Raw genomic sequence first — 25,456 nt, 5'->3', positions numbered from 1 at the left:
TATGACTTAATGAATTTTTATATATTCCAAAAAAGTAGATTTAGTTGTTGGTATTCCGTTAACATTGTGGATAAATTTCAATCAGCCTTTATTTTAGTGACTTGAAATCTAAGTTGGCTCTAGCTATTTGTAATTTGTTTGTTAATATAACTGAAAATTTTGTTAGTGGTTTCAATATTCTGGTATTGACATAGTAATGTCACTACTATGTGTGACATTAGTTGTTGTAATTATGTTTTAAATTAAGCTTCCAAAAATAAATACAGGTTTTGTGTATGATGTTAGATGTTTTTAAACTAAACTGCCAAGAACAAATACAGGGTTGGTTTTTTTTTCCCCCCATGTTTTCTAGTTTCTTTTTTCCCCCATATATTATAGCCACACACATTAAGTAAATGTGTGAGAGTTCCCCTTCAACTTTATGTTATACCATATAGGAATTAGTAGGATGAATATTTCTTTATTGAATGCCTTTTTAGTTTAAGTGACTTATTTGAGGAATGACTTTGTAAAAAATATTTGCTGACCACAGTTGCTTTGTTATAGGAGGACTGACAAATGGTAGTGGTCGATATATCTCTGCAGCACCTGGAGCAGAAGCAAAATACCGAAGTGCTTCAGGCACTTCCAGTCTATTTAGCTCCAGCAGCCAGCTGTTTCCTCCTTCTCGGCTTCGGTATAATAGGTCTGATATTATGCCTTCTGGCCGAAGTAGATTATTAGAAGATTTCAGAAACAACCGCTTCCCAAACCTTCAACTTAGAGACTTGATTGGACACATAGTTGAGTTTTCTCAAGACCAGCATGGTTCTAGGTAGGTGATTATGATTTATGATACGTTACACTGCATTTTTGCTTTGAAACAGCCAAGATTTTTCTTGACCAGGATTATTTAACCTGTATAAAAATTGGAATTGTTTAAAAAATAAATATCCAGTGTGAATTTTTCTTTCATATGAGGATAAACTATAAAAATACTGATATTTATTTTTTATGGTTCTTCAGTTTTCTCTAATAAAAAATAGTAATGCTTTTTTGTTGGATTATTTTTATTATATTGGCTGAATACATTTAATTTCTTTAAACTTCCTTTTGAAAATAGTGCTCTGAATTACATTTATGGACTTGTGTCCCTGATGTGTATACTTGTCTAAAAAAATGTTTAAAACAAAGTTAAATGCTTTGTGTTCCTTTACATTAAACAGGATTTGTGTGTACTATAATACTTGAAGTACATGCAAATTAGTGTTCTCAAGATAATACACAGAAAAGAATATAGTATTCAAATTCTAACACATTTGCTAAATTTGAGATAATCTCAGTAATAATATAATTATTAAAAATAAATGAATAAGCAGTAGTATCTTTGTCGTTTTTTTATTGATTGCAATACAACCAGAACTAACTTACGTGTTAAACATCCATATGTCCAGATTTTTGCCAGTCTGACTAGAGGTTTTAAATTAAGGTGTTAACAAAGATACACTTCATAACTTTTGTTCTTTTTATTTTATATGTATAGGATGTATTAATACTGTTTCTGGAAATGACTTTATGTGAATATATGTTGGAGTGTGTTATATTCAAATCAGACACTGATTTTGCAGGAGCTTATTATTAATATACTGTCGTGACATTAAAATGTTTCCCACGTAGATTCATACAGCAAAAGCTAGAGAGAGCTACTCCAGCTGAGCGACAGATGGTTTTTAATGAAATTCTACAAGCAGCCTATCAATTAATGACAGATGTTTTTGGCAACTATGTCATACAGAAATTTTTTGAGGTAAGCATGCGTTCATGTTTGTTCATGCTCAATGCTTAGAAAAGCTCTGAAAGTTTATTCTTCATATAAAAGTATATCCTTGGGAGAAAATGTGTACAGATTCTATATCCAGAATGTATGAAACTCAACAACAAAAAGACAGCTCAGTTTAAAAAAGGGACAAAGAACTTGAACATTTTTCCGAGAAAGATACTCAAATGTGCACATGAAAAAAAGCTCAACACCCTTAGTCATTAGGGAGACACAAATCAAAACCATAGCTAGCTCCTTTTTATGTCTACTAGGATGGCTGTATTTTAAAATATAGAGAACAATAAATGTTGGTGGAGATGTAGAGAAATTAGAACTCTCATAAATTGTTGATGGGAATGTAAAATGGTGCAGCCACTGTGGAAGATAGTTTGGCAGTTCCTTAAAAAACTAAACATAGAATTATGATATAGCCCAGCAATTCCATTCTAGGTATATACCCAAAAGTATTGAAAACAAGCACTTAAATGAACTAGTGTTCATTTCAGCATTATTTATGGTAGCCTAAACGTGGAAACAGTCAAAAATGCCCAACAGATGAATGTATAAACAAAATGTGGTATATACATTGAATATTGTAGAATATTGTTCAGCCATAAGAAGGAATGAAGCATTTCATACATGCTTACTCATGGATGAAGCTAAGTGAAATAAGCCAGGTACAGAAGGACAAACATTATAAGGTTCCACTTATGTGAAATGCCTAGAATAGACAAATTCATAGAGACATAAAGTTGACTCAGTTCAGTTCAGTCGCTCAGTCGTGTCCGACTCTTAGCGACCCCATGAACCACAACACGAAAGGCCTCCCTCTCCATCACCAACTCCCGGAGTTCACTCAAACTCATGTCCATCGAGTCGGTGGTGCCATCCAGCCACCTCATTCTCTGTCGTCCTCGTCTCCTCCCACTCCCAATCACTCCCAGCATCAGACTCTTTTCCAGTGAGTCAACTCGTCGCATGAGGTGGCCACAGTATTGCAGTTTCAGCTTTAGCATCAGTCCTTCCAGTGAACACCCAGGATTGATCTCCTCCAGAATGGACTGGTTGGATCTCCTTGCAGTCCAAGGGACTCTCAAGAGTCTTCTCCAGCACCACAGTTCAAAAGCATCAATTCTTCGGCGATCAGCTTTCTTCACAGTCCAACTCTCACATCCATACATGACCACGGGAAAAACCATAGCCTTGACTAGACGGACCTTGGTTGGCAAAATAATGTCTCTGCTTTTTAATATGCTATCTAGGCTGGTCATAACTTTCCTTCCGAGGAGTAAGCGTCTTTTAATTTCATGGCTGCAATCAGCATCTGCAGTGATTTTGGAGCCCCAAAAAATAAAGTCTGACACGGTTTCCACTGTTTCCTCATCTATTCCCCATGAAGTGATGGGACCAGATGCCATGATCTTCGTTTTCTGAATGTTGAGCTTCAAGCCAGCCTTTTCACTCTCCTCTTTTACTTTCATCAGGAGGCCTTTGAGCTCCTGATGAAAGTAAAAGGGTGGTGTCATCTGCATATCTGAGGTTATTGATATTTCTCCCGGCAATCTTGATTCCAGCCTGTGCTTCTTCCAGCCCAGCGTTCCTCATGATGTACTCTGCATATAAGTTAAATAAGCAGGGTGACAATATACAACTTTGACGTACTCCTTTTCCTATTTGGAACCAGTCTGTTGTTCCATGTCCAGTTCTAACTGTTGCTTCCTGACCTGAATACAGGTTTCTCAAGAGGCAGGTCAGGTGGTCTGGGATTCCCATCTCTTTCAGAATTTTCCAGTTTATTGTGATCCACACAGTCAAAGGCCTTGGCATAGTCAATGAAGCGGAAATAGATGTTTTTCTGGAACTCTCTTGCTTTCTCCATGATCCAGTGGATGTTGGCAATTTGATCTCTGGTGCCTCTGCCTTTTCTAAAACCTGCTTGAACATCTGGAAGTTCACGATTCACATATTGCTGAAGCCTGGCTTGGAGAATTTTGAGCATGACTTTACTAGCGTGTGAGATGAGTGCAATTGTGCGGTAGTTTGAGCATTCTTTGGCATTGCCTTTCTTTGGGATTGGAATGAAGACTGACCTTTTCCAGTCCTGTGGCCATTGCTGAGTTTTCCAAATTTGCTGGCATATAAAGTCGACTAGGGCTTACTATTATACTAGTAGACCAGTAGGGGAAAGAGTGGGGTTATTGCTTAATGAGTATAGTGTTTGTGTTTGAGGCAATGGAAAAGATTTGGAATCAAATTGCGATGACTATTGCACATGGTGAGAATATAGTCAATGCCACTGAAATCAAATGTTGTATTTTTTGGTTAAAATGTTATATTTTGTGGTATATATTTATCTTTTAAGTGTATGGTCTTTACATTAAATGAGAAGTTTAATACCTAAATGCTTTCTCCGTACCTACTTGCCAAATGTAATATTTAAAAATAGATTCAATAGACTGAAAACAGTGAGTTATTCAAGTTAACAAAGTAATAATAAAATCTTTTTTTTTTTTTTTCTATCAGTTTGGGAGTTTGGATCAAAAATTAGCCCTAGCTACTCGTATTCGTGGTCATGTTCTACCCTTAGCATTGCAGATGTATGGCTGCCGTGTTATTCAGAAGGCATTAGAGTCTATTTCGTCTGACCAGCAGGTAATTGTAAGTTAAGACAAAATTTTTTATTATTTTATCCAATTTTTAAGTCTTATCTTACAGTAATCTTGGAGTGAAATGTTAAATATGTCCACAGACTAAAGTATTTTTAAAAATCTGTCTTAATGGGAGTTGGTGATGGACAGGGAGGCCTGACGTGCTATGATTCATGGGGTCGCAAAGAGTTGGACATGACTGAGCGACTGGACTGAACTGAACTGAATACATTATTAATTAAAAGTTATACAACAGATCTTTGACCTGTCTTTTATTTAGTTCTTCAGCATCTTTTCTAAATGAAAATATTTGAGTACCTACTATGTGTCAAGTACTAGGTGGTAGATGTTTCTGCTACCATTTATTCATTTGTTTTTCTATAGTATACGGGGTACATTTTACTATTTCCAGTGTTTATTTGGGTTACAGTTATATTTCTGTTAATAAGAATAAATATTTTATCAACCAGTTGCATTTCTATATGCCAGTTAAAAATATATTTACAGGAAATTGCCTGGCGGTACAGTGGTTAAAACTCCGTCTTTTCCCTGCCAAGGGTGCAGATTGAGTCCCTGGTTGAGGAACCAAGGTCCCATAAGCCACGCAGCATGGCCAAAAGGAAAAAAAAAGTATATATAGAGTTTTAAATGTTTCACTCAACAGGAAAAATAGCCTAAGCATCCTCCTAACAAGATTTACAGTTCTTAACAAGATTTACAGTTCTTAACAAGATTTACAGTTCTTTAAGAGGAGAGCACATATAAATTAATTAAATAGGAAATAAACCATATTCTAGGATGGAAAAATCTTAAGTGTTTTAAGTTTAAAGAGTTAAGTAGTTTAAGTTAAAAAAGGATTAGTGCAATTCCAATTATGTACTCATATGAATTTTTTTGTAAATGATCAAAAGTCTGTCTTGAATTTGTTACAATATTGTTTCTGTTTTGTTTTGGGTTTTTTTGGCCACGAGTCATGTGTGATCTTAGCTCCCCAACGAGGGATCGAACTCAGTCCCTGCATTGGAAGGCAGTCTTAACCACTGGACTACCAGGGAAGTCCCCAAAATAAATGTTTTAATTATTTTAAATAGACAAGGATATTAAGGAGAGTAGGGGATGAGGAGAATTGCTAATCCACTAGATTTTTTACATTGTGAAGCATTAATATGGTTTATGCATTAAAACAGACTTTTAAAATAAAATTCATAACCTCCCATAGATACTGTTTTGTATAAAACTGGTTTATATATTACAGTGAAATACAGTGAGTGAAGAAAACAATTAGTTCTTAAAAGGTATTGGTAATTAGTAAGTTTAGAAAGAGATTGACTTTGACTCTCAAGCTACACATATACAATAAATTCCAGAATTAAAAACAATAATATATATGTATGTGATCACAGCAGTGAACGTCTGTGAGAAAATAACATTATTCCTCTTGAGGAAATCCCGAACTTTAGAGTCATTGAAGTTGTGTCATAATGGAGAAAGATCAGTAGTTTGTATAGATACTTAGTTAGAGTTTCTCTGCTCTTAACTCTCAGACTGGTAAAGATATTTTGGAAACAGTTTCAGAGCTTTCTGAGATGCTCTTCCCAGGTTATAATCCTCAAGTTTGCCTTGAGTAAAATTTTTGAATTCTTTCTTTAAAAAATGATATTTTATGTCTCTTTAATTTGAAAATATAAAGCTTTGGAAGTAAGCTTTAGATGAACCAGTTCATGTTAGGATTTTTTTTTTTTTTTGGTTCGCTCTGCATAGTTTGCAGGATTGTAGGTGCCCAGCAAGGGATCAAACCCAAGCCCCCGGCAGTGAGAGCACAGTCCTAATCTCTGGACCGCTAGAGAATTCCCTCCTGTTTGGATTCTTTACTACATTTGCTTTTGTAATTTAGTGCTCTTATAACTAAACATTTGTGTAATATCTTGAGTTCAAGGATTCCTCTGTGAGAATACAACAGATATTTTGGGTGAGAGAAATTTTAAATATAAATACTGGAAATTCCCTGTTGGTTCAGTGTTTAGGACTGTGCTTCCACTGCAGGGAACAGGAGTTCAGTGCCTGGTCGGGTAACTAAAAACTCACTTGCCATGCAGCATGTCAAAAGGAAAAAAAATGATATACTAGGTGTACTGCATTTCTTCACAATCTTATTTCCTGTTACACTGATTAGGTACACAGATTATTGTGTGGTTACTTACATTTTTTTCCCTAAGGATTAAGATATGTGTTAATGAAGTCTTAGAATTTTATGGGAAAAATAGTTAAAATGCGCTGTAAGTAAGTTTAACCTTATTATTGAAAAGTGCAAGTGAAGTCGCTCAGTCATGTCCAACTCGGAACTGTAGCCCACCAGGCTTCTCCATCCATGGAATTTTCCAGGCAAGAGTACTGGAGTGGGTTGCCATTTCCTTCTCTAGGGGATCTTCCTGACCCAGGGATCGAACCCAGGTCTCCTGCATTGCAGGCAGACACTTTACCGTCAGAGCTTATTAATCAAATATAAATTGAAAAAATGTCATCTTTGCCCATTAAATGAGCAAAGATCTAAAATCTCCTGAGAATCTGTCCCTGAAGAAGGTATAAAATGTTAAAGGAAAATATTAAATCAAGTTGTGACTGGTCCTGTGTCCATCCATTCGCGTGCATGCACTGCCCCCCTCCCCCCCACCAAATTGTGTAGCTTGAAGGGTCTTAGTCCCCCACTAGGGAGAGCCTGGGCCCCCAGCAGCAGAAGTTCAGAGTCCTAAAAACTGGACCACCAGGGAATTCTCTGAATCAAGTTCTTTATTATAAGATTATTAAAAAGAAGAACAAAAGTGCTCAATAATAATTTTTCATAATTGATATAGTACATGAAAATTACACGGCTCTTCAGGGCTCACTCAGCTCCTTACCCTTTTCTGTGTGCTTGATAATCTCAAATACCCATCAACAATAACTACTTGGGGGAATTCCCTGGCAGTTCAGTGGTTAGGATGCCACACTTCCACTGCAGGGGGCACAGGTTTGTCCTTGGTTGAGGAACTAAGATCCTGAATGCTGCACAGCACGGCCAAAACAATGATGATGATGATTATTTGGGGGAAGGGATATGCTTAGTAGAGAAAAGTATAGAATTCTGACATCATTATATTAGTTGTCGGCTGAGAAAGATGAGTGAAAGATATATACAGTGAAGACAGTTTAAATGTAGCAAATTGAGTATCACTAGGTTATATTTTGGACATGAGTTTGAGTGAACTCCGGGAGCTGGTGATGGACAGGGAGGCCTGGCGTGCTATGATTCATGGGGTCACAAAGAGTCGGACATGACTGAGTGACTGAACTGAACTGAGGGTTATATTTTAGCAAATATCATTTACATTATAATCCAAAATATTTTAGTAAATCTGACCTTCAGTGACTTGTGCTTATTAACACTTTCGGGAATTTTAAACTTTGATATATAAAAAAATTACAAACAAATTTTTGAATATACTTTTGTTTCCATCTCAGTGCTTTTACTCCTTTTATGTTGTTTGGTAAGGTAATTTAAATGTCTTCTCTTTTGCAGAGTGAAATGGTAAAGGAGCTCGATGGTCATGTACTCAAATGTGTGAAAGATCAAAATGGAAACCATGTTGTACAAAAGTGTATTGAATGTGTTCAGCCACAGTCATTACAGTTCATCATTGATGCTTTCAAAGGACAAGTAAGATCGACTTTTGTCTTCTACTTAGAATTTGTTAACATTTTTTTTTTATAAATCACAGGATAATACCTAGTACTTTCATACAAGGAGATAAATACCAAATGTGTGTTAATTTCTGCCTCTTTCATAAGAGTGTAAGTGAGTCAATAGATAGCTTCATTTTTGCCCCTGAAAAATGTAGATGAGTTTAATTATATTACTCTAAGAAATAAAGATAACTGCTGTTAGCGTTGGAAGCCCGACAGTGTTTTCCAAATTTCCTGGGAGAGGGGAAATGAGAGAAGAAGACTTAAGATTGTATAATAAAAGACAGAAAAATAAATATTAATTAGTAACTAACACATAATAATTAATAGTGTCTGATATTGCACTGCCACTGCCCCCACAATCCATTCTTTGTCATTATTACGTGCCTTCCTTCTTCTGATTAGGTTCCTTTTGATCAAAATAACTGTTAGCTCCTAAACTGAGTACCCTGTTTACCAGTCTTTGCCAACATGGCAGTTGACATATTAAATGTAAATTCCCTGTTCTTGTATGTTAAATTAACTCAGCATGTTATCAAAAACCTGTATAAACAAGTCTTTCCAAAAATGTCACAGATTGGAAGTTTATTTCTTCTAATTGTTTTAAGGTATTTGTACTTTCAACTCATCCTTATGGCTGCAGAGTAATTCAGCGCATCCTGGAGCATTGCACTGCAGAGCAGACCTTACCTATCTTAGAAGAACTCCACCAACATACGGAGCAGTTGGTACAGGTATAAAATCCCTAAAATTTGAAATGTTAATGTACTTTTGCAAATGGTTCTGATTTTTAAAAGGAAATATAATTTATTTGTTAACACACTATAGAATTAACACACAGTGAAACAAAAACCTTTTGTATTCTCTTGATTGTACTATTGGATTTTTAGAAAAATGATGAACATCTTTTTAAAGAATTACCATTATTCCTAACGAATGACTTTAAGGAAATCAATTTTTAAATGTCTGTACTCAGGATCAGTATGGCAATTATGTTATTCAGCATGTACTGGAACATGGTCGACCGGAAGACAAGAGCAAAATTGTTTCTGAAATCCGAGGAAAGGTCTTAGCCTTGAGTCAACACAAATTTGCCAGGTATTGCATTATTTTCTCATTCCAAGGGAAAGGTCTTTTAACACTCTGGCTTTTTAAGCACAGAAATGCATATAGACTATAACATTGGAATACAGTCTCTCTCTAATTTTTTTTAGTAGAGGCAAAAGGTACATCTAGAGTGTTGCTTTTGTTCTTAAAGAATCTACATGACAAATTGGTTTGCCCACATATATTCCATTTTTGAAATCTGTGTTTGGAAAATTATTTCTTCCCAAGATGTGTGGATAATTGCACATTTAATGTATTTAGTTCATGCTCGTGAAAGCCTCGGACCTTATTAATGACCTAGTTTCCCCCCACCCACCTAACCCCCTTGAATTAGGGGTCTTTGATTTGTTTTTATTTGGCCATACCACATGGCCTGTGGGTTCTTAGTTCCCCAACTAGGGATCAAGCTCATGCCCCCTGCATTGGAAACTCGGGGTCTTAACCACTGGACTACCAGGGAAGTCCCAAAAGTTGAATCTATTATTTAGTTATAATTTTAAGAGGCCTGCCATTAAATTTGGGGATGTCCAGTATGGATTCTTCCATGATATTAATTTCTGTTTTAGAAGTAACTGGATAATTACAAGAGAATCCTATTTTGACTCTTCCGCCTTCCAATGCACTGAACAAGTTCTTTCAAAAGCCAGAGAAAGTTTTATGTAAAAAAAAATGACAAAATAATTTCTGTTTATGTACTTTAATTTTTTAGCAATGTAGTAGAAAAGTGTGTTACTCATGCCTCCCGTGCTGAGAGAGCTTTACTGATTGATGAAGTTTGCTGCCAGAATGATGGTCCTCACAGTGCCTTATACACCATGATGAAAGACCAGTATGCCAATTATGTCGTTCAGAAGATGATTGATATGGCTGAACCTGCTCAGAGAAAGATCATCATGCACAAGGTAGTACCGTGTATAGCTCTTAAAATAGATGATTCAGTTTGTTTAGGCTACTCCTTTAACTTCCTGGGAATGTCTGAACTATGGAAAAAGTTCAAAATCAGTGGAAAACCTTTGGCAGATGTAGGTATGCTGTACCCTTTTGTTAAGTTCTTAAGGTAATCAGCTCAATAAAATCACATTCATTGCTCATATTTACCTACCATTTACCTAATCAATTAAGCTGGTTTCTCTCTATCCTTTTTCTACAGTCTAATGATTCTCAAAGAAATCATTACTTTCCACAGGAAAACTTACTATTAAAATGAACACTGGTGGTATTTTTGCCCTCTTGATTTTGTTTTTAAAATTTGATATTTCTGTTTAAGGATATACACCTGTAACACTTTTTTCAGTCTTATTTTTAACTGCGTTATTTATTTACCAATTTCATATTTAGGGCATTTCAGTTACTTATTTTTTAGTAACTGTTCTTAGCAGTGTTTTATATCAACATCTTTGCATAATTAAATGTTTTTGTAAGGTAAATTCCTAGATGTTTAAATTGGTGGCACAAAGTATGTGAACATGTTACATTTTAATAGATTCTCTCAAATTGCTTTCCAAAAATTTTGTACAAGTTTGCATATCTGTCTGATATTTACCTGTTTATCATTATCTCATAAATGCCATTTATTGCTTATAAACTCTTTTCCAGTCTGGATGGAAAGATAATGATATGATTCTTTTCATAGGTATTTTTAAAACTATTAGGGATATACTGAATATCTTAAATGTATTAGCTCTCACACATCTTGCTTGTTCATGTCTTTTGCTCCATTTTGTATTGAATTTTTGTCTAGTTGCTTAGAGTTACAGAATTCTGCCCTCATAAACTTTGTAAGAATATACTAGCTCATTAGTGATACTTCTCTGCTATGTTTAGAGTTTCTCTGTTATTTGCATGTGTAGTAGTTTATGGGAATAGTGGCTTGTTTTATTCATTAGACAATTTTGAGAGTAGAAGTTTGGAGAGACTGGGTGGAACAGAACTGCTTTTGCAAACAACTTTCTTTGGATTTGAATTTTAAAATTTCAATTATTTCTTCCAAATCACCCAGATTTGGGGGCAGTTTTTTTAGGAATCAGAAACTAAAATAGCTTAGATTTCCTAAACAGATTATTTATTTTTCAGATTCGACCTCACATTACTACTTTGCGCAAATATACATATGGGAAGCATATACTGGCCAAGTTGGAAAAATATTATTTGAAAAATAGCCCAGATCTAGGGCCTATTGGAGGACCACCAAATGGAATGCTGTAAAGGAAAAAAAGAAGATAATGTAACCATGTGAGAGGAACGTTTCTTTTGTGAATTATCAAAACACAACTCAACTATGAATTTCAAATTTTTTTTAAAGCAAAACTATTTATTGACTTTATTCATCCATTTGTAAATTTTTTAAGGTTCTTGTGTATATTTGGGGGTGGGGGTGGTGAATAAATTATATTCAGCCCTGAGTGGAGACCTATCAGATTGGATTGCTGGCAAAGCACAGAATGCCTGTATATGATGTAACTGTATCAAAAAATACTGTCACATATTTTGTAAATTTTTACCTTGTAAAGTCACAAAAATAGTTTTTAAAGGAAAAAGTACAGTATTCTTATAATAAACTGGCTTGCAGTCTGGTAGGTCTACGGACCCCATAGCACAACAGGTTTATAGAGATGTATATAGAAATATAGTCCTTATTTTTTTTTTTTGTCCTTTGTGTGAAGCCTTTTATAACAGATTAACAATCAACTGCATAAATATTATTAATATTTTAAAAAGAAAGTTAAGTTGTATTTTGGTAATTCACAAACTATCATGCAAATAAAAACTCAATAAGAATTAAGTGATTTGAAAGGAAAAGAACTTATAGTATTTACAGTGGGTGTGGTTTTAATACAAATACTGCCCTAAAATGTATCTGGCAATGTACAGAAGTATTGTATATACTTACATATGTAATTGTTATAAGAGGTAGAAAAACAGAATCATGGTGACACTTCCATCCAGTTAAGTATGCTAAATGAAAAGTTAAGTTCCATTTTAACTTTTCAGTTTGGTTTGCGATGAGAAAGAGTGGAGATTTGTATATTGTTTTGCTTATAGAATTACAAGGACATGTTGAGAAAGTGTTGAGCTTTATTTTGCTTTTTCATAGTAGATTCAGAAAGTAGGAACCTGATAGAGGTGAAAAGGGGCCACTGAAAAGTGAATTTGATAGCTCAACATTTAAGCATGATTACATATTCAGATAGCTTTTTTTGCTTCCTTATAAATATATGCATTGTGTGTGTAGTAATAGATGTAAGTTTACACTTTGAAAGCAAATCTTGTTTCAATGTTTATTATAAAAGCCTTGCTAATTTGGTAGTGATGCTTTCTTTGGTTGTACAGGTGTATATTTGTAAACCTCAATGCTGTAAATGGAATTTGTTTTATCTCTTTGGGAAACATTTGCATTTTGGTGTACATTTATGTCCCTGCCCTCTGACCTGGCATATAGTGTTGTATAATGTAAATTGATTTCTCCAAAATGAGAGTGATTTTTTAAAATTTTTTATCTTTATATGGTTTCAGAAGTTGAACCAGCTTTCTTTTTATTATTGTGAAAACATTTTGTTTTATAACATAGTTGTTGACTCTGTTATTATGGACATGCTAGGATTTGGATCACTTTCAAGAAGTCAGGGTATTGTGCATAATAGAAAGTATTGGACTGAGATATTTGATTACCATGGAGGCCAATGCTTTTTCCATCTTATTAAATGTGATGTGACTTTTTTCTTTGTACAGAAGAGTACTGTATTTTTGAATAGCCTACTCCCAAGTAATAGCAAATCTGTATGATAACATTTTTTCTCTGGACATAAGACATAACAGTAACATGATGTACATTTACAAGCGGCCTTATGTACATTTCCCAACGATCTTTTTAAGGCAAAATTGTGACCATATGTGTATAATTAAAATCGTTTTTAATCCTTTGCCTATGAAAATATTTTGGAAAAAACTTGCTTTGTATATTCAGTTTCTGAAAGATAAAGAAAGTGCTTTGTATTTTGTTGAAGTCAGTATTTTGTATAAAACTTTTATGTTGACCCACTTATGTTTAGTGCTAAAAACTAATGAACCATGCTTATCTCTTTCAATTGAATATGTAAGGGATTTTTTTATTGGAAGTCTGCAGAAGAAAACCAGTCTTCTGAGCACAATAGTGAACATAAAGGTTTTTCACATAGCTGTTCATATCATGAACCTAAGAATAACGGCATGAAGTTTGGGGTGCCAGGCATAGTTTTTCATGTTTGATGTTGAGTTATTTTAGTTTTCTAACCCAACATTCCTTGTTGAGGCCATTAAATTTAACCACTTGTCACTGTCCCTTCTCACAGTCACACTTGTTCATCAGCATGTCCCAGCCATAGTGACAGAGCTTTTTTCCCTCCATAGAGGGCTGCTCCCTGCTGCCCTTCCCGCTTTGTTTTGCCAGCCTCAGAATGTCTTGGCCCTGTGTTGAACTTTTGTTCCCAGTATCAGCTCATGGTTTCAGGATCAAAGTTGTCCTTATTGGAGATTGGTGGGGACTTTCCTGGATTTGCACAGTTATATTCCTGCTTTTCCTTTATCTTCTGTTCACACAGAGAAATTATTTCTGCAGATTTAGAAAGTCCTAGAGAACAGCACATTGGGAAACTGGACCATTGTCTTGGATTCCTGATGCTCTTATGTGTCCCATTATTAACAACCCAGTCTTCCCAGTATTTTAGAGCTTATCGTAGAACAATATCTATTACTCTAGAAATTTTGGTATGCCATTTTTGATGCCCACCTCTCTGATTCCACCTTTGAATAAATTGGCATGAGGTTTTGGTATAATCTGAAAATGACATTTTAGAATAAACTTAATTGGGCAGAACCACTTAGGCTTTACTCTTGGTTGTCTTTTGATATGAATTGTTTCTAGACCAGTTTGTCTAAGTCCTGGCTCTTATTGGTTCATATGAAATAATGTTATCTTCAATTCTTTGTATATTATGTATAAATTAGAAAATGAAAAATGTGTGAATAACATTGTATGAAATAAATCTGGTCTCGTGTTTTTCTCTACATAAAATACCCCACTGTACCTCAATTACAATTCCCATTGACCATTCAAGTTTACTCTGATTTAAGGAAAACAAAAATATCTTTATCAATCACATGGATGCTAGTCTGGGGCCAGTGATTGCACTGATGGTATGAATCCTATCTTAACAATATTCATAATTTTTGTCTAACTACATAGAGTCATTACACACTTAATATGATGAAACTTTAACCCTGTTTCTTTATTGATAAAATGACACTTCAAAGTTGTTTTTGAGGATTAAATTAAATCACATATCTTTACCCACAGGTGTTTGTTTCCTTTGCACATACATGCACTTTAGGAGACTATGTTGTCTAAAAGTACAGTCTGGGTTCAGGCCTGTATTTAAAGTTAACCTCACTTTTCACAAACCTTGTGAATTTGGTTGTGTTATCTCAGCCTTCGTAGCTTCATTTTTAGTATGAAGTGAAAGTCACTCAGTCATGTCCGACTCTGCGACCCCATAGATAGTCCATGGAGTTCTCCCGGCCAGAATACTGGAGTGGGTATCCTTTCCCTTCTCCAGGGGATCTTCCCAACCCAGGGATCGAACCCAGGTCCTCCCACATTGCAGGTGAATTCTTTACCAGCTGAGCCACAAGGGAAGCCCTCATCTTTAGTATGGGATGGAGCTATTTTTAAATCCTCAGTCATTTTAAGAATTGAATATATATATATATAACCAGTGCTAATACTGTTTCCATTTTCCTGTCCATTCTGTAGCTGATTTTTTCTATATAGATAATTTGGTAGAATTCAAAATGGATATTTTCATAAAACTAAGTGGGAAAGGAATTTTTCTCATACACATTGTTTATCCTCCATTTTAGTTTTATCCTGGTTTAGTTCTATTCCAAACTGTTAGCCCTTCGGGAGTGTTTCACCTACCCCATTATAGTGATGAAATTAAAGTTCCTACAAGGGAAATAAATGTCACATCCTCCCACCCTAATTTATAACCATCACAAAAGTGTTTTCCTAAAGTGACCTGGGTAGTAGTCTTATTTGCCCTCATAACAATGGTTTCTTCAAAGTTGATGGGGAAGTAGAGGAAAGCGGAGAAAGCGCTAAGGAGGAGTCTTCACTGTCTACCTTACCCATCTGACTTGAAAAGACTGGATCAACATATGGGATTTGAATGTGCAACCATTTGGTAAATTCATCTCTAGACACAGAAGGAATAGAGCTCTCGTAGAGGCTCCAGTGTGCCTCTGGAAGGCACTGCTGAGGGAAAGGAAGGGGTTGGGCCTAGGTTGGGCTCTGAGGTGTGTGATCTGTGTGGTTACCCTTTAGGCCTCTCAAGTTACCTGCCTGTAAGTAGAAATAGCATCCTGACTTCCTGTAGAACCTCAGATCTGAGAGTACTTGATGCTAAGAACCTTATAAGGATAGAGTGGATCCTATGGGAAGCTCAAAATTTGATGGAATATTTGTTGAACTTTTATTATCTATCTACACATGCTGTTGATAATTTCTTGATTCTTTTTGTGCCAGTCATACTTTTTTTCCCCCTAAAGTTTGGTAGTTTAGGAGAGAAATTGGCTACATTTAGATTCAAATTTTCCTGGGCATAAGAGTGTAAATGGGTCAGTGTTTGAACTGTAGAACTAGACTGCCCAGGTTCCTTTCGTTTTACATTTTTAGACAGGCATTTTCATCTTTTAAGCCTTAGTTTCCTCATGTGTAGGCAAGGGAAAAAACACCCACCTCCTAAAATTGTGAGGATTAAGGGAGAATATATGTGCCGTTCAGAGGCAGTGAATATTCAGTGTCTTCTGTTACAGTTAACTAAAAAAGGGGTTTCGTTTTTAATTTGCCTATGTACAGCCTCAAAATATTTGACTTAGAGCTCTTGTTTCTGCAAGTGAGCTCTTGATTCAAGTTGGCAGATAAATCACTAGGAAGAATACTAGAAGAAGACATGAGTAGGAAACTTTATAGCATTTTAATTTTTTTCTTGGTACATTTAGTCTTTTTTTTTTTTTCTTGGTACTAATAGAGGTGTTAGTAGCTTTGGCCTGTTGGTGAGTGGCTGCCAGGATGGAAGCAACACAAAGAAATGAAAGAACTCTGTCTCTCTCACACACCTAGAAAAGCAGAGTAAGAGACTCCGAAGGCACCGAGGTTTTTGGTCTCGACCATTCCTCATGCCCATCCCTTCCACCATTTTCACTGGGTGAGTGATTCAGGAACCCTTTATGCTGGGATTATGCTTCAGTCAGAGCAGTGCTCTGCTAATATATTAATGTTTGGTTGAGTGGTTAAGGAGTCGCTCTGGATCATTTCTGGGTATCTACTTGCTTTGAAAGCTGAGCTATAGTGATAGCCCAGTGTGGAAAAGCTCTCTGTGACTGATGATACCTAAAGGAAGCCACAGTATCACTCTTCAGTAATTTCTGTCAATTTGGCTTATTCTAGCAAGGAAAGCATTTAGTGGAGAAAAATGCCCCTGTTGGCCTTCTAAAAGAATCCCTCCAGCATCTGCCTGTGCAACAAAGTTAAGCGGAAGTCTCCTCTCAAAGAAGTAGGTATGTAGAAATCAGACCAGAGGGTCTCACTGGTCTTGATACCAGTCATGGAATTTAGCCTTCAGGGCCTCCGTGATAACTCCTAGTGGACAGAGCCATCTAACTTCCTAGGCTAATCAAGGGCTGCCTGAGAAGACTGTGATTCTCGCACCTTGGCAGACATTTTAGGAGTAGTGCTGGGGCCCATGCAGTTGAGTTGGAGGTTCTCATTAAAAGTTCAGGACCAGGCCGTTACTGTAACCCAGAACCTAAGTCATGGTCAGGGTTTATGGAAAGATTGATAAACAGTGGAGAAAAAATATACCGCAAACCGTTCCATGATCAAATGATGCTGAGAAAGCATTGTATCTTATTTATTGTTTGGAAAGAGTAAGCCTGAGAAAAAATTAGTTTATACCTCAACAGCTTTAAATTTAGACAGAAATCAAGAATTCAAATATAAACACAGGTGAGAAGCACAGCACAGGATGCAGTGCCTTGGGCTAGGGAGGAAAAGTAGAAATGAATAGACTTGCACTAGGATGAGTAGGTGGACCTGGGAAGTTGGGGTTGAGGCCATGGCATCAGCTACCGTGTTTTCTTACAGTTGTGTTTAATGACTATGTCAAAGAATGAGATCCTTGAAGCAATGCTGTGGTTAACAACAGAGAATCACCTAAATTCTTGAACAAGGAGTGACAAGTGCAGTGCTGGAAAGTACTCACCTACATGATGGACAGAGCTTTGGAAGTAGGAGGAAACTGAAGGGAGGGTGAAGTTAGCACTACGAGTTACAAAGTTAAAGAATTCCCATTGCAACTGCCAACTCCTCAGTCTCACTCAGGCCTTTCATGAGATGCCTTGAAAAGCCAGGAGGTCTCAACATCTGGTGGGCCCTTTTTACAGCAAAGGTTGGGAGGAAAGCATGTGGATCACCCAGAGGAGGAGAGTGATATTTGGGAGCCCTCCCTGCCCCAGCTTCTTTGAAAGTCAGTTCTGAAATCATACAGGGCACATTTCATTGAATGGACTGCAGTATGGGTCACTGAATAGAATTGGAGAAGACCAAAAATATTCTTTAGAAGTTTATTACTAGAAATATATCTTGCTGCTGCTGCTAAGTCACTTCAATCATGTCCGACTCTGTGTGATCCCATAGACGGCCTCCTACCAGGCTGCCCCATCCCTGGGATTCTCCAGGCAAGAACACTGGAGTGGGTTGCCATGTCCTTCTCTAACACGTGAACAGTGAAAGTGAAGTCGCTCAGTCGTGTATGACTCTTAGCGACCTCATGGACTGCAGCCTACCAGGCTCCTCCATCCATGGGATTTCCCAGGCAAGAGTACTGGAGTGGGGTGCCATTGCCTTCTCCAGAAATATATCTTAGGAGTCTTTAAAATACCATTCATTCTTAATAGCTCCTAGGTAAAAAAAAGTCCTACTCTGGAATAAGCAATTTGCACTAACTTAAAAATTAATTATGGTCAGAGTATTGTACAAAGCCTGGAGGATTCGAGCCAAAGGCTATTCAGAGAAGAATGTTTAGCCAAGAAAATCTAATTTACTAAGCAAGTTGCTTAGTAAAACAATGTAATTACCAAAAAAAGTAGAAGAAATTAGTAAACCCCACAAAAAATAGATTCAATAAAAAACAATAATGAATTAGACATGCTTTTGTCAAATTTGAATTTTGAAAAAGGACAATACAGTATCAGAAAATTATTTTTTTAATTATAGGAGACCATTTATATTAGAAGTCTACCTATAAATTAAAAATTGAAATGGGTAATTCTCTAGGGCAATATAAAGTTCAAGAACTGATACAAGAGAAAGACAAATACAGTATCACTTATATGTAGAATATAAAAAATAATGGAAGTGAACTGCAATACAAAGCAAAAACAGACTCACAGACACAGGAAACAAACTTACAGTTACCAAATGGGAAAGGGAGCAGGTGAGGAATAAATTAGGAGTATGGCAGTAACCTCAGATACGCAGATGACACCACCCTTACGGCAGAAAGCGAAAAAGAACTAAAGAGCCTCTTGATGAAAGAGGATGAACAAGTTGGTTTAAAACCCAATAGTCAGAAAACTAAGATCATGGCATCTGGTCCCATCACTTCATGGCAAATAGATGGGGAAACAGTGTCAGACTTTATTTTGGGGGCTCCAAAATCACTGCAGATGGTGGCTGTAGCCATGAAATTAAAAGACGCTTGCTCCTTGGAAGAAAAGTTATGACCAACCTAGACAGTTTATTAAAAAGCAGAGACATTACTTTGCTGACAAAGGTCCATCTAGTCAAGGCTATGGTTTTTCAGTGGTCATGTATGGATATGAGAGTTGGACTGTGAAGAAAGCTGAGCACCGAAGAATTGATGCTTTTGAACTGTGGTGCTGGAGAAGACTGTTGAGAGTCCCTTGGACTGCAAGCAGATCCAACCAGTCCATCCTAAAGGAAATCAGTCCTGAATATTCATTGGAAGGACTGATGCTGAAGCTGAAACTTTGATACTTTGGCCATCTGATATGAAGAACTGACTCATTTGAAAAGACCCTGATGCTGGGAAAGATTGAAGGCAGGAGGAGAAGGGGATGACAGAGGATGAGATGGTTGGATGGCATCATCAACTCAATGGACATGAGTTTGAGTAAACTCTGGGAGTTGATGGACAGGGAGGCCTGGAGTACTGCAGTCCATGGGATTGCAAAGAGTCGGACACAACTGAGCTACTGAACTGAACTGATGGGATTAACAGATACAAACTACTACACATAAAATAGATAAGCAATAAGGATTTACTGTACAGCATACAAGATATTACAAAATGTAATAACCTATCATGGAAAGGAATCTGATATATATATATACACACACACACATATATATATATACACACACACACATCTGAATCACTTTGCTAACACAATATTGTAAATCAACTATACATCAAAAAAAATTGATTTAAGAAGAATAAAAAACTTGAATAGACCAATAATCATAAAAGAAATTAAGCTAGTCGAAGGAACAAAGTTGAAGGAGGGGCTCAAGTGTCCTAATTTCAAAACTTTTAAATCAAGCTACAGTAATAAAAACAATGTTTGAATGTTGACTAACTGTGATGATTATTTTGCAGTATATACAAATCTCAAATCATTATGTTGTATACCTGAAACTAATACATTATATGTCAATTATATCTTAAAGTGACAAAAACAATGTAGGATTTGCATAAAGACACCTGTAAACCAATAGAAGAGAGGGCACAGAAATAAACCTTCACACCTATGATCAAATTATCTTCAACACAAGTACCAAAAACGTTCAAATGGGGGAAAGCACTGTCTTCAACAAATGATGTGGGGAAACAGGATATCCGCATGCTAAATAATGAAGTTAGACCTTTGCCTTACCATGTACACAAAAATGAACTCAAAATGGATTAAAGACCTAAAATTATAAAGCTCGTAAAAGAAAACATATGGGAAAGCTTCATGATGCTGGATTCAGCAATGATTTCCTGCATGTAGGGCTTTCTTGGTGGCTCTTGGCTTTATTGGTAAAGAATCCGCCTGCAATGCAGGAGACTCTGGTTCGATCCCTAGGTTGGGAAGATTCCCTGGAGAAAAGAATGGCAACCCACTCCCATATTCTTGCCTTGAGAATTCCATGGACAGAGGAGCCAAGCAGACTACAGTTCATGGGGTCACAAAGGGTTGGATACGAGTCAGCAACTAACACTTTCACTTCACTTATTGCATCTAACACCAAAAGTACACGCAACCAAAGCAAAAATAGATAAACAGGACTGTATTAAACTTCAAAATGAAAATTTCAAAATGCCTGCATCGACGGGTCCAATCAGCAGAGCGAAAAGAATGGGAGAAAATATTTACAAGCCATGTATCTGGTGAGGGATTAATATCCAAAATATATAAAGAATTACAACTCAAGAAGAAAAAAACACAGTCTTATTAAAAAAAAAAAAAATGGGTGAAGGACATTAAGAAACATTTCTCCAAAGATATTATATGAATAGTCAACAAGCATATGCAGTAAGTGCAAATCAAAATCACAATGAGATATTCCCCCCTCCCATTAGGATGGCTACTATCAAACAGAAAATAGCAGGTGTTAAGTGAGGATGTAAATCCAAAATCACTGCGGATGCTGATTGCAGCCATGAAATTAAAAGACGCTTACTCCCTGGAAGGAAAGTTATGACCAACCTAGATAGCACATTAAAAAGCAGAGACATTACTTTGCCAACAAAGATCCGTCTAGTCAAGGCTATGGTTTTTCCCGTGGTCATGTATGGATGTGAGAGTTGGACTGTGAAGAAAGCTGAGCGCCGAAGAATTGATGCTTTTGAACTGTGGTGTTGGAAAAGACTTGAGAGTCCCTTGGACTGCAAGGAAATCCAACCAGTCCATTGTAAAGGAGATCAATCCTGGGTGTTCATTGGAAGGACTGATGCTAAACCTGAAACTGCAATACTTTGGCCACCTCATGCGAAGAGTTGACTCACTAGAAAAGACTCTGATGCTGGGAGGGATTGGGGGCAGGAGGAGATGGGGACGACAGAGAATGAGATGGCTAGATGGCATCACCGACTCAATGTAGGTGGGTTTGAGTGAACTCTGGGAATTGGTGATGGACAGGGAGGCCTGGCGTGCTGTGATTCATGGAGTTGCAAAGAGTTGGACACGACTGAGCGACTGAACTGAAGTGAGGATGTACAGGAACAAGCCCTATGCCCTGCTGGTAGGAATGCAAAAAGATGCAACTGCTATGGAAAACAGTATGACAACTCCTCAAAAAGTTATAAATTGGGATTAGTTTATGATCCAGGAATCCTATTTCTGGGTATATATCCAAAAGTACAGTCAATCCTAAAGGAAATCAACCCTGGGTATTCATTGGAAGCACTGATGCTGAAGCTCCAATACTTTGGCCACATGATGCAAAGAGGCGAATCATTGAAAAAGACCCTGTTGCAGCGCAAGATTGAAGGCAGAAGGAGAAGGGGGAGACAGAATATGAGATGGTTGGATGACATCACCAACTCAGTGAACTTTGGGCAAATTTCAGGAGATGGTGAAGGACAGGAAAGCCTGGAATGCTGCAGTCCATGGGGTCGGAAAGAGCCAGACACGACTGAGCAACTGAACAAAGAAACAAACATCCGAAAAACAAGAGGATCTCAAACAGATATTTGCATATGCATGTTTATAGCAGTATTATTCACAATAGCCAAAAGATAGAAATCCAGTGTCCATTGATGGATGAATGGATTAAAAACTGTGTTTTATATATATATAATAGAGTATCATTCAGCCTCTAAAGAAGGAAACTGACGCATGCTATAACATGAATAAACCTTGAGAACATTATGCTAAGTGAAATAAGCTAGTCACAAAAAGACATACTGTGTGATTCTGCTTAAACGAGAAATTTAAAATGGATCCTAAAAGCAGAATAGTGGTTGCCAAGAATGGGGGTAGGGGACAGGAAGTAGGGTAGGAAGGGGAAATTAGTTGTTTAATGAATGTGGAGTTTTAGTTTTGCGAGATAAAAATGTTCTAGACATCTGTTGCACGACAATGTGAGTAAATATAACACTACTGAACTGTACACTAAAATTTATATCTTTTATCTATTGAGAGTAATGTGTGTGTGTGCTAAGTCACTTCATTCTTGTCCGACTTTTCACAACCCCATGGACTGTAGACCACTAGGCTCGTCGGATTTCCCAGTCACGAGTACTGGAACAGGTTGCCCTTTCCTACTCCTAGGGATCTTCCTGACCCACAGATCAGATTATGTCTCTTCTTAAGTTTCCTACATTGGCAGGTGAGTTTTTATCACTAGCACCACCTGGGAAGTCCATTGAGAGGAGACTCATAATTAAATTTTTACTGTTTTTACCCTGTCTCTTTTAAGGACATGCTGTTAAGTACATGCAAATATACAGTTGTATTTTCCCGATAATCTATCTGATAAAAGAATGATATTTTGTTTAAGAAGAAAGGAAAGTAAAAAGAGGAAGTTATCAAAGATATACCCTTAAAATAAAGGCACAAGCCCAGACTGTTTTGGGGGCAAGTCTACTATAAACCTTCAGAGAGCATATAATTCCTAGTTTGTATAAAATTTTACAGAGCATGGAAAACAATGAAAAGTTCCCAAGTCATTCTACATAACTGTAATAAACTTGAAAACAAAACAAAATGATAGTACACACACAAGCAATAACCATGGGCTATTTTCATTTACATGTATAGATACAAAATTCCTAAGTAATATGTGAATCTACCAAACCCAGTGAAATCATACTTCATGACCCAGAAGAATTTTATTGCAGAAATTCAGGATAGTTGAACATCAGAAATTTTATTAAATTAATATAATTTTAGTGCATTAATACATAAGCAGGGAAAGTATATCAAATAATAAGGCAATTGATAAATTTCAATACTAATTTCTTTTTAAAAAAATTTTTATTGAAATATATTTGATTTATAATGTAGTATTCATTTCGGATGTACAGCTGGATATTCATTTGTGATAAAAACTCATTACGAGCTAACAATGTTGAGAAGTTTCCTTCAGCTAAAAAGTAATATCTATCAAACATTTAAAGCTAACAGCAAATTTAATGTTGAAACATTAGAAGTAATCCCATTAAAGACAGAAGCAAATAAGAATGTCCACAGTCGTCACTGCTATTCAACATAAAGCTGGGGTCCATAGACAGTGCATTAAGAAAAGCAAAAGAGACTTAAGAATTAAAAAGGAAAAAATGGTAGAACGATCTACCGAAAAAATCCAAGAGGATCCACTGAAAAAAGTTTTAGAACTATTAAGAAGTTCAAGATACTGGCTAGACAGAAGATTCATATACAAAAACTAATCAACTGATTGTAGTTACAGCTGTCTAGACACCAAAAAACTAAAAAAATCATCATAGTAAAAAAAACTTTCAAACAACTGTGGAAAAAAACAAGAAATCCACAATGTGAAGAGAATAATTTTCATTGAAAGATGGTAAAAAAAAATGGATTAAGTAGTGACAGCATATTCCCAGATAGGACGAATCAATGCTATGAACTGTTATTTCTCCCCAATTTAATCTGTAAATTCAATTCACCCAAAGAATTCAACTGAGGCCTTCAAGTTCCATTTCTCATTGGCTAATTGCAAATCTAGGGTAGGAGGTATCCAGGATGAGCCTGGAACGTTGTGTCATCTCCTAATGTGTCTTACCTATCTTTGCTGTGAAATAAACCACCCCCAAATCCAGCAGCAGAAGCTTCGTCTTTCTCTTCCCCTTCTTTTTTTTTCAAACTCATACATTAGTAGTGTGGGCCAGGAGCAGAAGGCAGTGTGTCTACACCCAGTGTCAGCTGGGGCGGCCTGAAGGCTGGGAGCTGGAATCACAAGACAGAGAGTTCGCTCACATGTCTGGCACTTGACGCCAGCTGTCAGACAGCTGACACCCCCAGAACACCCACATGCGGAGGCCTCTCCTGGTAGCCTGGGTTTTCTCACTTTGTGATGACTGGGATCTAAAAGGAGCATTGAGGGGAGGGAGGCTGGGAAGGGAAGGGGATAAACCCCACCACCACCATCACTGGTCACCCTCACACCTACAGTCAGGCAGGCCAGTATTCTTGACTCTCTTCCAAGGGCCCATAGGACTTGTGTGTGTTCCACAGCTTCGTGCTGTAAACTCCAGAACAAGTCACTTACATCCTAGCGACACACTTTCCTCGTTTGTAAACTAAGGTATGCCCAGGATTAGGGTGCAGCATTCGTGTTCTATGTAGCGTGTGCGTGTTATTCGCTCAGTCGTGTCCGACTCTTTGCGACCCCATGGGGTGTAGCCCACCAGGCTCCTCTGTCCATGGGATTTTCCAGGCAAGAATACTGGAGTGGGTTGCCATTGCCTTCTCCGTTCTATGTAGTGTTGTTCGATTTTTTTATGGTGTGACTTTATTCATGTATTATGAAGTTGAGTCTTACTATATGATCCAGTAATTGTGCCCCTAGATATTTACCCAAATGAGTTGAAAATTTATGCCCATGCAAAAAACAGTACACAGATACTGACAGCAGCTTTATTCATAATTGCCAGAATTTGGAAGCCGCAAAGATGTCGTTCAGGAGGTGAGTGGATACACAAATTAATGCATCCAGACAATGGAATATTATTCACAGATAAAGAGAAATGAGCCATCCAGTTATAAAAAGACAGGGAAGAACCTGAAATGCATGTTATTCAGTGAAGTCAGTATGAAAAGGCCATGTGCTATGTGATTCCAACTGCATGACATTCTGGAAAAGGCCAACCTATGGAGACAGTAATAAGATCAGGGGTTACCAGAGGTTGGGTGGTGGGAAGGGATGAACAGGCAGAGCAGACGGGATTTTTATGGCAGTGGAACTACCTTCTGGGATATTATAATGGCGTGTACATGACCATATACATTCATCAGAACTCACAGAATGTACAAGGCCAAGAGTGAATCCTAATGCAAACTGCAGACTTCTGTAGTAATCATGTATCAATATTGGTTCATTGGTCATAACGGATGCACACCC

At 36.9% G+C, this 25,456-nt stretch overlaps 1 protein-coding gene across 8 annotated transcripts in view; it reads left to right on the top strand.

The window, feature by feature from the left end:
* PUM2 (pumilio RNA binding family member 2) overlaps positions 1-14,294 on the top strand; it is a 103,002-nt gene extending 88,708 nt beyond the window's left edge. For 6 of the 8 annotated variants that reach the window (XM_055400873.2, XM_055400874.2, XM_055400880.2 and 3 more), the window contains 8 exons: positions 547-814; positions 1,657-1,786; positions 4,322-4,456; positions 8,003-8,140; positions 8,775-8,900; positions 9,143-9,264; positions 9,983-10,175; positions 11,347-14,294. In XM_055400873.2, the coding sequence (XP_055256848.1) occupies positions 547-814; positions 1,657-1,786; positions 4,322-4,456; positions 8,003-8,140; positions 8,775-8,900; positions 9,143-9,264; positions 9,983-10,175; positions 11,347-11,478 (1,244 nt within the window). In that variant the 3' untranslated portion in view covers positions 11,479-14,294. The remainder of the gene's footprint in view (positions 1-546; positions 815-1,656; positions 1,787-4,321; positions 4,457-8,002; positions 8,141-8,774; positions 8,901-9,142; positions 9,265-9,982; positions 10,176-11,346) is intronic. The other 2 variants (XM_055400879.2, XM_055400876.2) reach the window with 1 other exon arrangement.
* The last annotated feature ends 11,162 nt before the right edge of the window (positions 14,295-25,456 follow it).

Source organism: Moschus berezovskii, chromosome 11, assembly GCF_049115385.1.
Source record: "Moschus berezovskii isolate FMDL1 chromosome 11, NW_MosBer_1.0, whole genome shotgun sequence".
NCBI classification, from domain to species: domain Eukaryota; kingdom Metazoa; phylum Chordata; class Mammalia; order Artiodactyla; family Moschidae; genus Moschus; species Moschus berezovskii.
Note: the sequence above shows the minus strand (reverse complement) of the source record. Positions and strands in the feature narration are given on the sequence as shown.